Consider the following 13,598-nt stretch of genomic DNA (forward strand, 5'->3'; position numbering starts at 1 on the left):
AGCATTTTTTCTTTTCCTTCGATTTCCATCCAGAAACCTCCCAGACAGCTTCAGCTCTGCTTCAAATCAGATCTCTGCGCTGGCTTTCAGTGTCAGTGAATAGAGTTTGAAGTACAGCTGCCCTTTTTGTTAATCCCTCAGTGGCTTAGAAGCACATCCTGACTTTCTTTTACTAACTCTCTCTAATTTTCAAATAATCAAATAGACAGTTTCTAACCCTTGAATTCAGATTAAACCCTTTCGTGTGTGTTTCCACTGCCTTGTGGATTCCTTAGTGATGAGCAGAGAGAGGAGTATTGAACTTTTGTTGGGCTTAGTCCAAACTGGTGCAAATTAAAAGTCAGTCTTTCCACTTTCTGTGTTTGAAAGCAATAAATTGGGCTTTAAATTTAGCTTGTCCAATTTAAAAAAAATAAAAAAAGAATTTGACAGCATACACCAACTGCTGATTTATGACCTCAAAGGTCACACTTATTAATAATTAAGTAATCTCCCTTCTTGTCCTAATTGCCTCTCGCTGCTGGCTGACTAACAGTGGATTGGACAGTGATCAGCTGGGTTGGGGAATGCTGTTGTGTGATATGGCATTTCAACTTTGTCCCTGAAGGCTGACTCAGACGCTTCTCCTTCACGCTAAAGGCACAAGGAACGTACCAATCTGGCTGTGTGCTGCATTTGTATGCCTGAAGGAGACTTTCGCTGAAATTCCACCAGCTGCTTTAATGTCAGAATTATGACACTGACTACAGACAAGGTAAGATCACTGGGTGCAGTTGATGCTTTTTGTGTAAGAGAGTGATTCAGCGTCGCTTTAAAAAAGGCGAACGTGAATGCAAGTTTGTCAGAGACAAGTGAAGTGTGAGATTGAGCGAGTTTTTGACACCCAGGTGAAATTGGGTAATACTGTGAAAAACATTTTATCTTTTGAAAAACTGAGAAACACTTCAATTTCAGAACCATCACTGTTTGTTTCAGGTGTACAATGGGATGGACATCATTGACCTTCTGCTCAAAAACACAGGTGAATCCACCAGTTGCCACAGCAACCAAACGTGGACCAGCTCAACTAATGATGTAAGTGTGCTGCTCATTATGCACAGTTTGCTCCTAAACTGAATCACTCAGGGGAAAACATAATCACGGCCACAAATTCATCTCATCATGAGAACCTGAGTGCTGAGTTTAAACTGTATTCTGGGGTGTGCCTGGTTGTATAGCGGCAAGTGTTGCAAATAGCAGGAACCAAAGGAAACAGAGAGAGAGAGCGAATTGAAAGCCTGGTGTGTTTACGCTTCTGTGTCTGCTTGTATGTGTGATTACTATTATCTATGATCTAGATTCATTCTGCCAATCAAGCCATAATGTAATTATGTATGCATACTCTCTTCAGACACTGAGCACTAAGCAAAGTGATCCTGATGATTTCTTGGAGTTCCTGCTGCATGGGAGCGACTCCTCCTCTGTGCCAGCATCACCCCTGTGGTCTCCCTGCACCAGTGACAGTGGCATCACCGAGGACCCCCTGACAGATCCCACAAACAGCCCTCACACAGCCTCCTGCACAGCCTCCACTCCCTGTGATATTCAGGCTTTCACGCAGTCTTCGTGTCTCGTGAATCAGACAGTGGCAAATGAAAAAAAGCCAGATGTTGTTATCGATCTCGGTAAGACAACATTTACATAGCAAAGGGTTAACCGGCTTGCTTTTTTATACAGGCCAGAAACATGTACTGAATTGGAACCTGTAAAGCAGTAGTTTGTTTTAACAGTGAGCGCAAATGTGAGGTTGAGACGCGTAAAGAACAAAGTAACCAGGGGACAGGACTACCAGATGAAAAAGGGGAAGCTTTTGACATTGTGAGATCTCTCATTTTGTGCTTTCTGTAGTGGGATAATGGGGGCTTTTGACTGAGCCTCTGATGGCGGACCTTTCAAAGAGCCACTTTGTTTGTTTTTTCCCATTTTTGAACATCTTTAAAGATAAACGGTTGTGATTGTTGCCATGCATAAACTGTTTTGTGAGGGCAGCTTTTTTTGAATATTGGTTCATTTCACTGTGCAGTTTTTTGACCCACCACTAGTGCCAGAAATATCTGAAAATACATTTCATTTAAAAAAAACCACATACATCACCTTCTAATTACAACAAAAGGTTTTAAAACACAAGCAAATACATCCACAAGGTCATAATTATGAGGAAAGGAAAGTAATCTTTTCGGGCTGTAATTTCTTTAACTCTTTACATACCTGCTTAATTACTCATCAGCATCACAATTACAGTGGACAGCTGTTTTATTTGTCTGTACTGGACTTCATCAGTGAATGAGTGAATAAATTCATCATTTACTTGGATTTATATAGTATAAATTGTCTGTTAGGTTAAAGGTCAGTGTTCTTTTAATTCATTACAGGGAACAATTGTTGTAACACTGGTCTTGTGCTTGTAAGACTATATTACAAAGTCCCTTTCAGCAGCTGCTCGAAGCTTTGTAACAGCTATTACCGTGAAGGTTAAATCCATTGTGCATTTGAAAGGTAGCGACAACTACACAAACCGCCATAAACTGCAGCCTTTAACTCGCCACAGAACCAGTGTGGGTGTAATTCAAATGTGTGAATTTATATCCACGAGGGAAGCGTTACTGGTTTAAATGCTCCTGCCAGAAAAGATCAGCAGATAAGACCAGAGGGTTCCTGATGATTCGAAATGGCTGTGGAGTGTTGACATATCAATATTAATGCAACCCACACAATTTAACATTAGTGTTTCCCAGTGTTTACAGTTTTCCACATTTGCTTTGACACATTTCTTGAAACCTTTCACACACATTATTTCTTTTTTCCAAGCTGTTAACACAAAACCTAGACACAATACTCAAAGTCAAACTACTATTCATAAAACCTCTGACTCTTGTAAACAATCGTATCGAAATAGTTTCGACTGTGCTTTCAGGTCACACTCAAATCCCGCAACAATAAGAGCACTAACGAGCCTTCATTGAGCAACACATCAAAAAAATGGAAAACACAACATCAGGGTGTGGACTTTAAAAATAGTTTGAATAATCAGAATAAAATAGAACAGAAAATCAAAATGCAAAAAACTGAACGAAATAGAGTACAAGAAAACAGATCATTACAAAAATAATTACTGTTAATAAGAATCTTAATGGAAAACAGGCACAGTCAGTGATTTTCTGAGGTTATTTAATAGGAAAAACTGTACTGTGCTGATGCTGTACTCATAGTATCTACCTAATAATACACAGGAGCAGGTCTGCAATTTATAATCCTATGATCTAGGTATGATCTATCTATGTATCAAAGAGGCGTAGGCTTTCGAGTGCCATGGAGGGACATTTAACTTTGTGCCTGCACCTTCAGTCTGAAGATATTAAAGATCATACCTATATTTTATCATTGGAGAAGGTGCCCCCCTCAACAATTAGCGAAAACATCTGGATAAAATGTCATCCTTTCCTTCTTATCTCAAGCCTTACCTCCTGAACTGAAGTCACATGAAAACATATGCACAAATTTATTTATTCCTGATATTGTCGCAATTACAGTCAGTAGATTAGACATGTGACCCTCCAGTCTGGGACGGCTGACAGAAAACAACAAAAACGGTTTGTAAATTAACATTATGGCAGCTAATTTCTTAAAATTCAAACCTTCACTCTGATAAACAGCTTGATTACATTCTCACATTGTATGTGAGTTTATTCACTAAGCATCCAAGTCCAACAATGTTACATCAACTTTAAAGAAAGTTTCACTCATGCTGGCAAACACCAGCTAACAGCAGCAAAAACAACAGGCTAAGGCTTAAGCATATCCTCAGCAACTCACCTCATCTCATATCATCCATCAGAACTGACCTTCGCTAACTCATCAACTTATATCGAACTCTCACAAACGTCCACAGCCCACTTCAAAGTAAATAGATGTGGACGCCTCTCACCCGTCATTGGCAGCTGAGGTAAACAGTGGGCTGACAGCCTTCACACGAATAAAGAAATTGAGCAGACAATAGTAGATACACACTGGCTGGCTGTGGCAATTATGGAGTACAGTCTAAATTTAATGTCTTTGATCTCTCTTAGCTGGCTAAAACATTTTTCTCATATTGCAGCAACTGTAGCTCGGATTATGCATTTGAATCGAGATGGGAAGAAAACAAAACTCAGTTGACTGAAATTTACTGACATCTAGAGGTGAAAATGTTTATTTACTGTAACTTTAAATTAAAACAGAAACAAGCAAAACAATCCTTTTTAAAGGAGCCCACAGAGAGCTAAACAAAGCTGGAGTGGGAGAATATTCCATATTCTAGGTGCCACAGACTGAAATGCTCTGTCAGTCCTGAGTCTTGTACAAGGAACAACCATTATATTCAGAGCCTACAACTGAAGACTACGATTAGGAGTGTGTTTACAGTTTTTTCTGAATGCTTAAACCCTAACTGTGATTCCTGTAGCACAATCTCTAAAACTATTCAGACTTATAGCAAAACCACTCACTGAGTTTGCAAAACTAAAAGCACAAAAACTGCTTTGCACTCAGTTTGCAATTTTGTAACACACACTTTGCAAAACTGTAGGCACAATTCACTGCACAACACTCAATTACCAAATTTCCAACACACTCCTAGCAAAAGTATACACATGTATGGCTATCATTAACACTAATTTGCCAACTGTCTGGCACACTTTCACATGTGAAAACTTTTTTAGATAATTCGTTCACTTTGCAATCAGGCTAAGCACTATAATACAGGTAAGCTGTGTGTGCGGAGTACAATGGAGGGAGCAGAAAGAGTGAGAAGAAGAGGAGGCCGAGGAAGAGGACGTGGAGGTGAAGAAGTAGGATGAAGAGGACGACAAGGACAAGGAGGAGCAAGAGGAAGATGAGGAGGGAGGAGAGGAAAATGAGGAGGGGGGAGAGGAAGGGTAGGAAGAGTAAGAAATAGAATTGCTGATGACATCAGAGCTACAATAGTGGACCATGTAATCAACCGTGGAATGACCCTGAGGGTAGCTGGCCAACGGGTCCAGCCTAACTCGAGCCACTACACTGTAGCAAGTACCATAAGGACATCTTGAAATGAGAATCGGTCAGTACAGTCACTTCGCACAAAGACTTGTAGCACTGCCATATGCCAATGAGAAACACACCAATACCATTGATGTAAAAATACTGAAATTGTTACTTTACAGAATTGCTAGATGACCAGATGCTGGGGGCAGAGGAAGCATGTTCACTGCAGACCAAGTAACCCATATAGTCATTATGGCGATTGCAAATAATCCTATACTTGGAAATAAACACTTGTGTTTGTTTTGATGTGTTTGAATAAACACCAGTACTTGAAGTTTGGATCCCTCCATGCTTATGGATCTATGACAGAAGTATGAGCTCAAACTGACATAGCCTACCTTGTGCACAGAGAAAGCAAAAGCCAGATGTGTTTTGTATTCATACCATCAGTGTGCAGTTGGCGCATTGTGTGCTTAGTAGATGATGGCTTGTGTGTACTGTTTGATACGGAAACACCACTTTTACGAAGGTGTGAAGAGTTAATCCAGCTGTGTTTGCTTTTGCAAGAGAACTACAATGTTTTGATGATTGGGTGACAGGTTTTCTTATTTGTGTGAAGAGTTTTGCAAAATTAGCCAATAGTTACAAAAAATGTGCTTAAGCAATCAGAAAAAACTGTAATAAGAAGCAGACATAAATTATCTAGAGCCTGTCCATTCAGTACTCTATTAGTAACTTTAAGAATATAAAAACATCATAGAATCTACTGAATTTACTATGTAAAGCACATATATCTGTAATACTTTAATACATGTAAACATTTACTTTCGGAAAAAATGGAAAGTTCTGATGCTATTTTCTATTTTTGTTTTTCAAATTGACTTTCTGTGAACAAGAACATGGCCTATCGCAATCATCTGAAATTGCTGTTTTCCTCTTCCCTGCTGTTTTCCTCTTCTTACAAATGCTTGTACACTTTTGTGCACTATGAACTGGCATCTGTGTGTTAACAAGAGCGAACAATTTCAAGTTGTATTTAGGAAACGAAACACAATGCGCTGTAGTTGTGCTTTCCAAATGAGCACTAAGAGCAATTTATGTATAACTAGCTGGAAATTAAGAGAGTGAGTCTTTCAGTAAATGGAGTTGGGACACTGTGTATTTGTTTTAAAAGTGGCATATCAGGTTTGATTAATTGTGAAAAGCTGACAATATAAAAATCACACGTTCTTCAGCCTATAGGTTAACTGGCTACCTTAAAACTTTCTCACAATTTTTTTATATAATTACAAGACAATGTCCTGATGTCACTAATATTAAAGTAACGATACATACTCCAAATCAAGCCAATATTTTGTGTGACCAAGTTTTCAAGGTACTTGGCTGGTTGCTTGCTTCAGGTGGCTTTTGTAGATTTTGGCTATCTCGACATCTTTAGTCTCTCCCAGACTGACTCCATGAGACAAGAGCTTGATGGGGACTGTGCCATCTGGTGCATAATTGGTGCAGGCATGATCAGTCTCCTCCCTGGTGGTGCCACAGGATGGACAGGAATCCAAGTGTCTAAAATGCCTAAAAACCTGTGCAGCATTGTGTGTTTGCAAAGTGTTTTTAAAGCACAGAAAGATGCTGCAATGACTGACGTTTTGTGGTGGGTTTTGTTTGAACTGCAAATACAAGCAATTTTGTAAACCATGACATGTGGTGTACTGTTTTTTCTGCTTTAATATGCAGGCTGTGAGTCTGGCAGCTTAGAGGAGGATATCGGAATTTCATACTACCTCACCACAAACCAAAATCCTTTGCAACCACCCAGCCATTCTCTCACCGTGAAGGACCTGCTGTTATCCAACCTGGGAGACAAAGTAAGAAGGGTTTCATAATTGTGTTGAAACTTAAAATATGTGTGGTGTCCTGTCCAACTCTGACTGAAAGAGAATTTTACTATCTGCCTGTGCCTTCTTGGGGAAAGCTGCAAATAGAGTAACTTTAAGTGAAATGAATTCTGTCCATCTGGTTCACAGGCGCAGCGAATCCCCCAGCATTCCTTGCGGGAGCTTGTACTTAATGAGGATGAGAAGAAGCTTCTGGCTAAAGAAGGGGTAAACTTGCCCAGCAGACTGCCTCTATCCAAGGTACATGAGCAATATACACATGTATGTAGGGCAAATGTCTCTGCACAAGCATGCTCCAAACACATCCACAAACACACACTTGTGATCTAAATCTGTATCCCCAGTTACACAAAGTCAGCCAGATATGATGCCCCCCCTACCCCACCCACCCTTCCCCACCACCCACCCAGACACACACACACACACACACACACACACACACACACACACACACTCTCTCTCTCTCTCTCTCAACCTAGTTTCATCTCACATACCTTTTTCTTTATTCTCTCTTGTCCTGGTCTCCCATGTGTTTCATCTCCCTGACAAGTTTGAAGAGAGAGTTTTGAAAAAGATCCGGCGGAAAATCCGCAACAAGCGCTCAGCTCAGGAAAGTCGGAAGAAGAAAAGGGAATATGTCGATAGCCTGGAAGAAAGGTATGACATTATCTCTGCACCGACTTAGGAAACATTCTTTTAATCATCTGCTTTGGATTTTTTTTATGTTTTTCAGTGATTCAGTGAGTGTTTTGTTGTTCATTAAGTAAAGCACACTTCCAGTTTCCTGGTATTTGTCAAATAGTTCCCTGAAAAAAAAAATCCTCACAGGAAGCTCAAAAAAAACAATTGTATAACAACCTCAAACAACACTAGTGAGGTGTTTTGAATTAAAAAGAAGAAGAAGGAGAGCTGTGCAGCAGTAGTTGTCATTGCCTCCAGCAAAACCAATTAATTACAGAAACTTATTCAAGAGAAAAATTATATAGTGCCAAAATTGATAAAAGAAATACAACCCATTAAAATTCAGTTCCAGTGAAGCAGCCCAAAATGAAAGACATAAACCTTGTTATTTTTTTTTATTTATTCACTAATAAAGATCTGGATACACAAAGAAATACCATTTTCAAGAGATTGCTGCAAAAGAGAATTTCTTTTTATTGGAGGAATATTTAGATAAAAACAAAAAACAAACTTGTACATAAGCATTACTATCTATAATGCCAACGGCACTTCAGTAAGAACAAACACACGAAAAGATGATGTTTTAATAATGCAGAGAATAATATATATTCATACTCCTGCTGTGGAAAAAAAAGAAAGTGAGCCTTCTCTCAGTTCTAAGGTTATATATCAGGGTATAATAAAAAAATATGATCTAGTCTTTACGTGGTCTTAAATTTAGGTAAATTTAATCTGAGAAGGACAACAACATTCTCACATTAAACTGTGTTGTGACAAAAAACTAAACCAAGATCCAGAAACAGTCCTGTGAGAAACTAAGCACACCCAGTGATTCAGTAGCTTGTAGAAATACCTTTAGCAGCAATACCATCAAGTAACTGTTTCCTGTATGACTTCATTAGTCTCTGCCATCATTGTGAAGGAACTTTACCCCACTCTTCTTTACAGTGTTGCTTCTTAAATTCATCCACAGATCTTTTAAGGTCTCACCACAACATTTCAACAGGTCAAGGTCTGGACTTTGACTGGACCATTGCAGCACCTTGATTCTTTTCCTCCCTTCTTTTTGGGATCATAGTCCTGTTGTTGGACCCAGTTTTGCCCAAGCTTTAGCTGTCAGATAGATGGCTTCACATTTGACTCAAGAATACTTTGGGATACAGAGAAGTTCATGGTTACCTCAATGACTACAAGGTGCCCAGGACCCGTGGCTGTAAAACAAGCCCAAATCATCACCCCCACCACCGTGCTTGACAGTTGGTGGGGGTTGTTTGTGCTGATACGCTGTGTTTGGCTTTCTCCAAACTTGGCACCGTCCATTATGACCAAAACACCTCAATTTTTGTCTAATCCTTCTAAAGGACATTGTTCCAGAAGTTTTGTAGGGTTTTTTTTTTTTTTTAGATGAAACCCTTCTAAACAAGCCACACTTGTTCAGCCTTTTTCTAATTGTACTGTCATGAGTTTTAACATTTAACATGCTCACTGAAGGCTGTAGAGTCTGAAATGTAGCGCTTAGATTTTTTAAAAGGTTTTTGTAAGGATTGGATGGTCTGACTGAGGTGAATTTTCTGGGATGTCCATTCCTGGGGAGATTGGCATCTGTTGCTTTCCACTTGTGAATAATCTTTTTCACTGTAGAATGAAAACATTTTCTGAGTGGCCTGATAACCCCAATTGCTTTTCTAAGATCGTTGCTGATATCTTTCCTGCTTGGATTTGTGATAATGCTCCAGACCTGCAAACTAGCAAAACGTCTTGACGACCTGTTAATCAAGTGCATTTCATTAGCAGCGGCTAATTTTTAATGCTCTTTGCACTTTGACTTAGTTTTTATTGACATAGTGTAATATGTCACGGTTTGCAGTTTATCTGAGGTTGTATATACTCATTTTAAGACTTCTTAGAGATCTTAATATTGTTTATGAGAAAAAAAATCGGTGTTCAGTAAGGTCAAAGACCTGAAAGTTTCTACATTCATTGAACATTGTAAAGAAACTCAGAATACCCACCATACTGTGATAACTGCTCCACTGTGGGGCACCAAAACACTTACGGTCGATCTGGACCACTTTCTCATTGTGCATACACGCAAATTCACAGATGTAGTCAGGAGAGAGAGTGGATTATTCCTAAACATGATGCCACAACCCAGAACAGCAAGCAGGTTTTTGCGTCAGTCTTCCTCCTCCTCTACCTCGAGGCTGCTCGGAATCAGCCTCACCACACAGCCAGCAAGCCTTTGTCACCAAATTTATTAATCCCACCTGCCTCCCACATGCTGGCGCTTCAACCACATCACACCTCCACAAACAGCGCTGCGTGGTCGAGCATGTAATTTGACTCGCCTCAAAGAAACGCAATGCAGCAATATTCCCCAAATTCCTTTGTTTGTCAAATCCCCCTAGGTTTATCATTCATCAGCTTCTCTTGGGGGTATTTTTAGAACTTGTTTCACTCTGATGTGGTTCTTAAGACTGACTCCCTTGCACTGCTGGACTATTTTAAAACCTGCCATTACTGATCTGTGTCAGAATAAAAGAGTCGATTGAGAGTGAATGGAGGTGTTTTGGACCACGGGTGTAGCGGGTGGGATAAAGCCAATACACAGTTTGAGCTTTAAAAATGGCCAAACACAAATGTACTGTCACTTTAGTAAATATTTGAAATGTGAAAATTGTCTGCGTGTTTTGCGTACTAATGAAAATGTCTTACTGATGTAACACAGGAGGTTTATATATCTAATTACATGCTATCAACATCTCAATCAAGCTTGAGCTCTGCTGCCTCCTGATAACAAAAGTTTCATGGCAGAGTGAGATTGTCTCTCCCAGAGTCAGCATTCGTTGATAATTAAACCAGATTCAAGCAGAGCGTATCAACAGGGTGTCATTATCAGTCGAAGGCATAATGGACTCACAGTGACTGAACCAAACAAGAGAGACACCAGAAGAAGAAAGGGGGTGGAGTCCCTGGATGACAGAATGGGGTTTGCGATAACAGTCAGCAGGCTGATATTGGCAGAGAGAGAAATGGAGGGCAGGCGAGGCAACATCATAAAACGATATTTTTTTAATACGATTCTGCCCTCATTCTCCTCCTCCTCTTTCTGTAGGATGTCTGCATGTGGTGCTCACAACCTCGAGTTGCAGAGAAAGATCCAGCAGCTGGAGGAGACCAACAAGTGAGTCCTTAAGTGAGGCAACAAAAGTTTAACCTGATGATTATTGGCATTAGATGCCTGGACAACTCAGTGTTTTGTATAATGATGGAGAGCTTAAAGTCCAGAAAATACAGTAAAGAACATAACACACCTGATTAGCTTTACCTGTGACAACATCCAGGACTTGCTTTTGAAAGTTGCAATGAAAAGCAAAGAGTTACCATGACTACAGCCCAGTGCACTACATTTCAGCATATGGTCTGGAAAGGTCCAAGTCTCTGAAGCTTTGGAAGCTATATCCTGGCTCAGGCACAGTCAGGGCACAGCTTCAGAGCTCTGGCATGATCGAATGGTCACTGTTAGATTTTAGAGAATGGCTATTTTAGCTCTGCAGCAATTGCTCCTGTAAAAATAGCACCACAGATGTCTCGGTTTTTCAATTTATTTCCCTGTTTCAGTTATTTAGCTACTGTGTTTTCATTAGTGGGATTATGTCTGGTAGTATTTAGTATTTTGTTGATAGCCTAAACCACTTCATCTCAAGACTATGACACCACAAGGCCTGTTTCATGGAGCCTAAATCCAGAAATATAGGATGACAGAAAAAATTAAGATTGACCATATATAGTCAGAACATCCGGGTGTCGTACATTTAACAATGGCCAGGCTGAGGAGGTGCAGCCATATGAAAACACGGCATAATTGCAAACCCTCACATTTGTTTCCCATCAAAGTCCCTACCGGTTGAACAGATAAGGCAGCAGGATTAATCAAACCTGGACGCGGGGCTTGTACAGAGCTAGCTGCACAAAATAAATCTCCACGACATCTTTTGTGACACCGCTTTCATGAAACCGAGTCACGGCTGAAAATGGCCAAACCGTTCTGCCTGTTAAAGATTCAGGACTGAAGAGCCTGAGAGTAAAATTACCAGCATACAAAGTGCATACCATTCCAAATCTTCACACAGCTTTTCCAACTTTTCTTTTCACTCGGCAATTTCACTGTCCTGATTTTTTTATTCTTTTTTCCCTGACGCTGGCAGACTGCTGCTTGTAAAAACAAAATGTGTGAAGGCTCCACACACACACACACTCTTCCTTCAATTTGTCCTTCTCTCTCTCTCTCTCTCTCTTTTTTGCGAGAGTGATCACAGATGCTGGAAATGATGAGACCCCTTATGTGAAACTTTTGCACAGCCTCTTTCATCTTTCTGTCTGGATTTGTGTTGCAGTGCTCTGCTGAAGCAGCTAAGCCGGCTACAGGCTCTCCTTCCTAATGGCCCCAGCAAAACAAGACAGAAAGCAACCTGCATCCTGGTGAGATAGAGCATTATGTAATTTTTGAGGCAGTCATAATTGTAACAAAGAAATACAGTAAACATTAAAAGTTCATAAGCACATCAAGGCGTGCGAGTGTTTGTACCGGCAGGACTGCGGCTGTGAATGCTTTGAATATTTAAATGAGTCAGAGAAGCACCGGTTGTGCAAAATGTTATGTAGTTGTGTGCGTAATAACCTACTCAGTTTCTTCTTTCTGATCTGTGTTTTCTATGCTTGACCTCTTTTTGTCCATCTGTCTGTATTTACATCCAGGTCTTGCTCCTCTCCTTCTCTCTGCTGATTTCTTCAAATCTTCGACCAGACCCTTACAGCCGGCTCAGTCAGGCAGACTATGCAGAGACCAAAGGTCCGTAGCCATCATGCATGGCCAATCTTGCTTTCTTTTTTTCTTTTTCGTCCATGCACACTCACTCATGCACACACACTCACTCTTCTCAACCGCATCTCTGTCTCTCAGTGCCGTCCCGCTCCCTGCAGTCGATGGATGATGCCCGAGACATCCCTCCTCCTCCACCTCCTTCTCTTCCTCTTCCTCTCCTCTGCGTTACTAGGGGTTTTGAAGCCCTGCGCAATCTGACAGAGAAGATTAGGCCCTGGACAGATCTCCCCAAAGCAGACGTCCCCTTCTCTCGCCATCAAGATCACAGGCACAAGGACCTTCACTGATTTATTCTAACAAGAAAGACGTGGCGCAGGGGTGCGAGTTTGGATGCGAGTGCAGCCCCCAACAGGGTAGTTTAAAAGCTTCTCTGCATCTGCTTTTCACTACAGAGGCTGGGTGAGAGGCTGCTCCAGCACATAAACATCCATTTGAAAGGTGTTTCAGGAATGCACTTTCGCAAAGGCCAGTAAAGAGGTCATTGATGTGGATGTAATCATTTTTCATTTTGCTCTGAATAAAAAGCCTTTAAGCACCTGCTGGATCATGTATGCTGGATCATACCTGTGCAGCTGATGCCTGTTAAATACAAACACATTAAATACACATGCACGCTCACTACTGTGATTTATTATTTTCTTTGAATATATACCATGATCTGTGGTGCATTCAGTAGGAGCTCTGCGCAGTAATTTAATGATGCATTTGCATTTTTCACTGTGTGTATGTGTATATGTGTGTGTGTGTGTGTGTGTGTGTGTGTGTGTGTGTGTGTGTGTGTGTGTGTGTGTGCGCTGAGGCTTAGACAGTTAAATCTTTGAGACAGGTTGCTACTGGCAGGATCAGCCGGGTGTGAATTCACATTTTCTCCAGTGAATTTTGGACCCGTCTGAAAGTTTTGTTGTTGTTTTGTTTCCTTCCTCCAGCGATACCATGTGTCCTGTGTCGAGGAAAACCGATTTGCAAAAATAATGAGACAATATTTTGAAAACAAAAATGACAAATATGACTCAATGAGCAAATAAAAGCTTCAGGTTCACAGCCAGCTGTCAAAACACCAGAGGAAGGTGGGTTTCAGTTTCATATCATTATTTTTG

General features: G+C 40.5%; 1 protein-coding gene across 1 annotated transcript; it reads left to right on the forward strand.

The window, feature by feature from the left end:
* The first annotated feature begins 592 nt into the window (after window positions 1-592).
* Window positions 593-13,036, forward strand: LOC146553772 (cyclic AMP-responsive element-binding protein 3-like protein 3-B). Its single transcript, XM_085255332.1, has 10 exons — window positions 593-754; window positions 976-1,074; window positions 1,391-1,664; window positions 6,775-6,905; window positions 7,065-7,175; window positions 7,486-7,592; window positions 10,732-10,800; window positions 12,014-12,098; window positions 12,375-12,468; window positions 12,580-13,036. The coding sequence occupies exons 1-10, from the start codon at window positions 734-736 to the stop codon at window positions 12,786-12,788; spliced, it is 1,200 nt and encodes a 399-aa protein (XP_085111458.1). The 5' UTR covers window positions 593-733; the 3' UTR covers window positions 12,789-13,036.
* Window positions 13,037-13,598: the final 562 nt, after the last annotated feature.

This window comes from Mchenga conophoros, linkage group LG18 (assembly GCF_057382185.1).
Source record: "Mchenga conophoros isolate Kocher_MC1m ecotype Shallow Benthic linkage group LG18, M_conophoros_male_GT1.1, whole genome shotgun sequence".
In the NCBI taxonomy this organism is placed as follows: Eukaryota; Metazoa; Chordata; class Actinopteri; order Cichliformes; family Cichlidae; genus Mchenga; species Mchenga conophoros.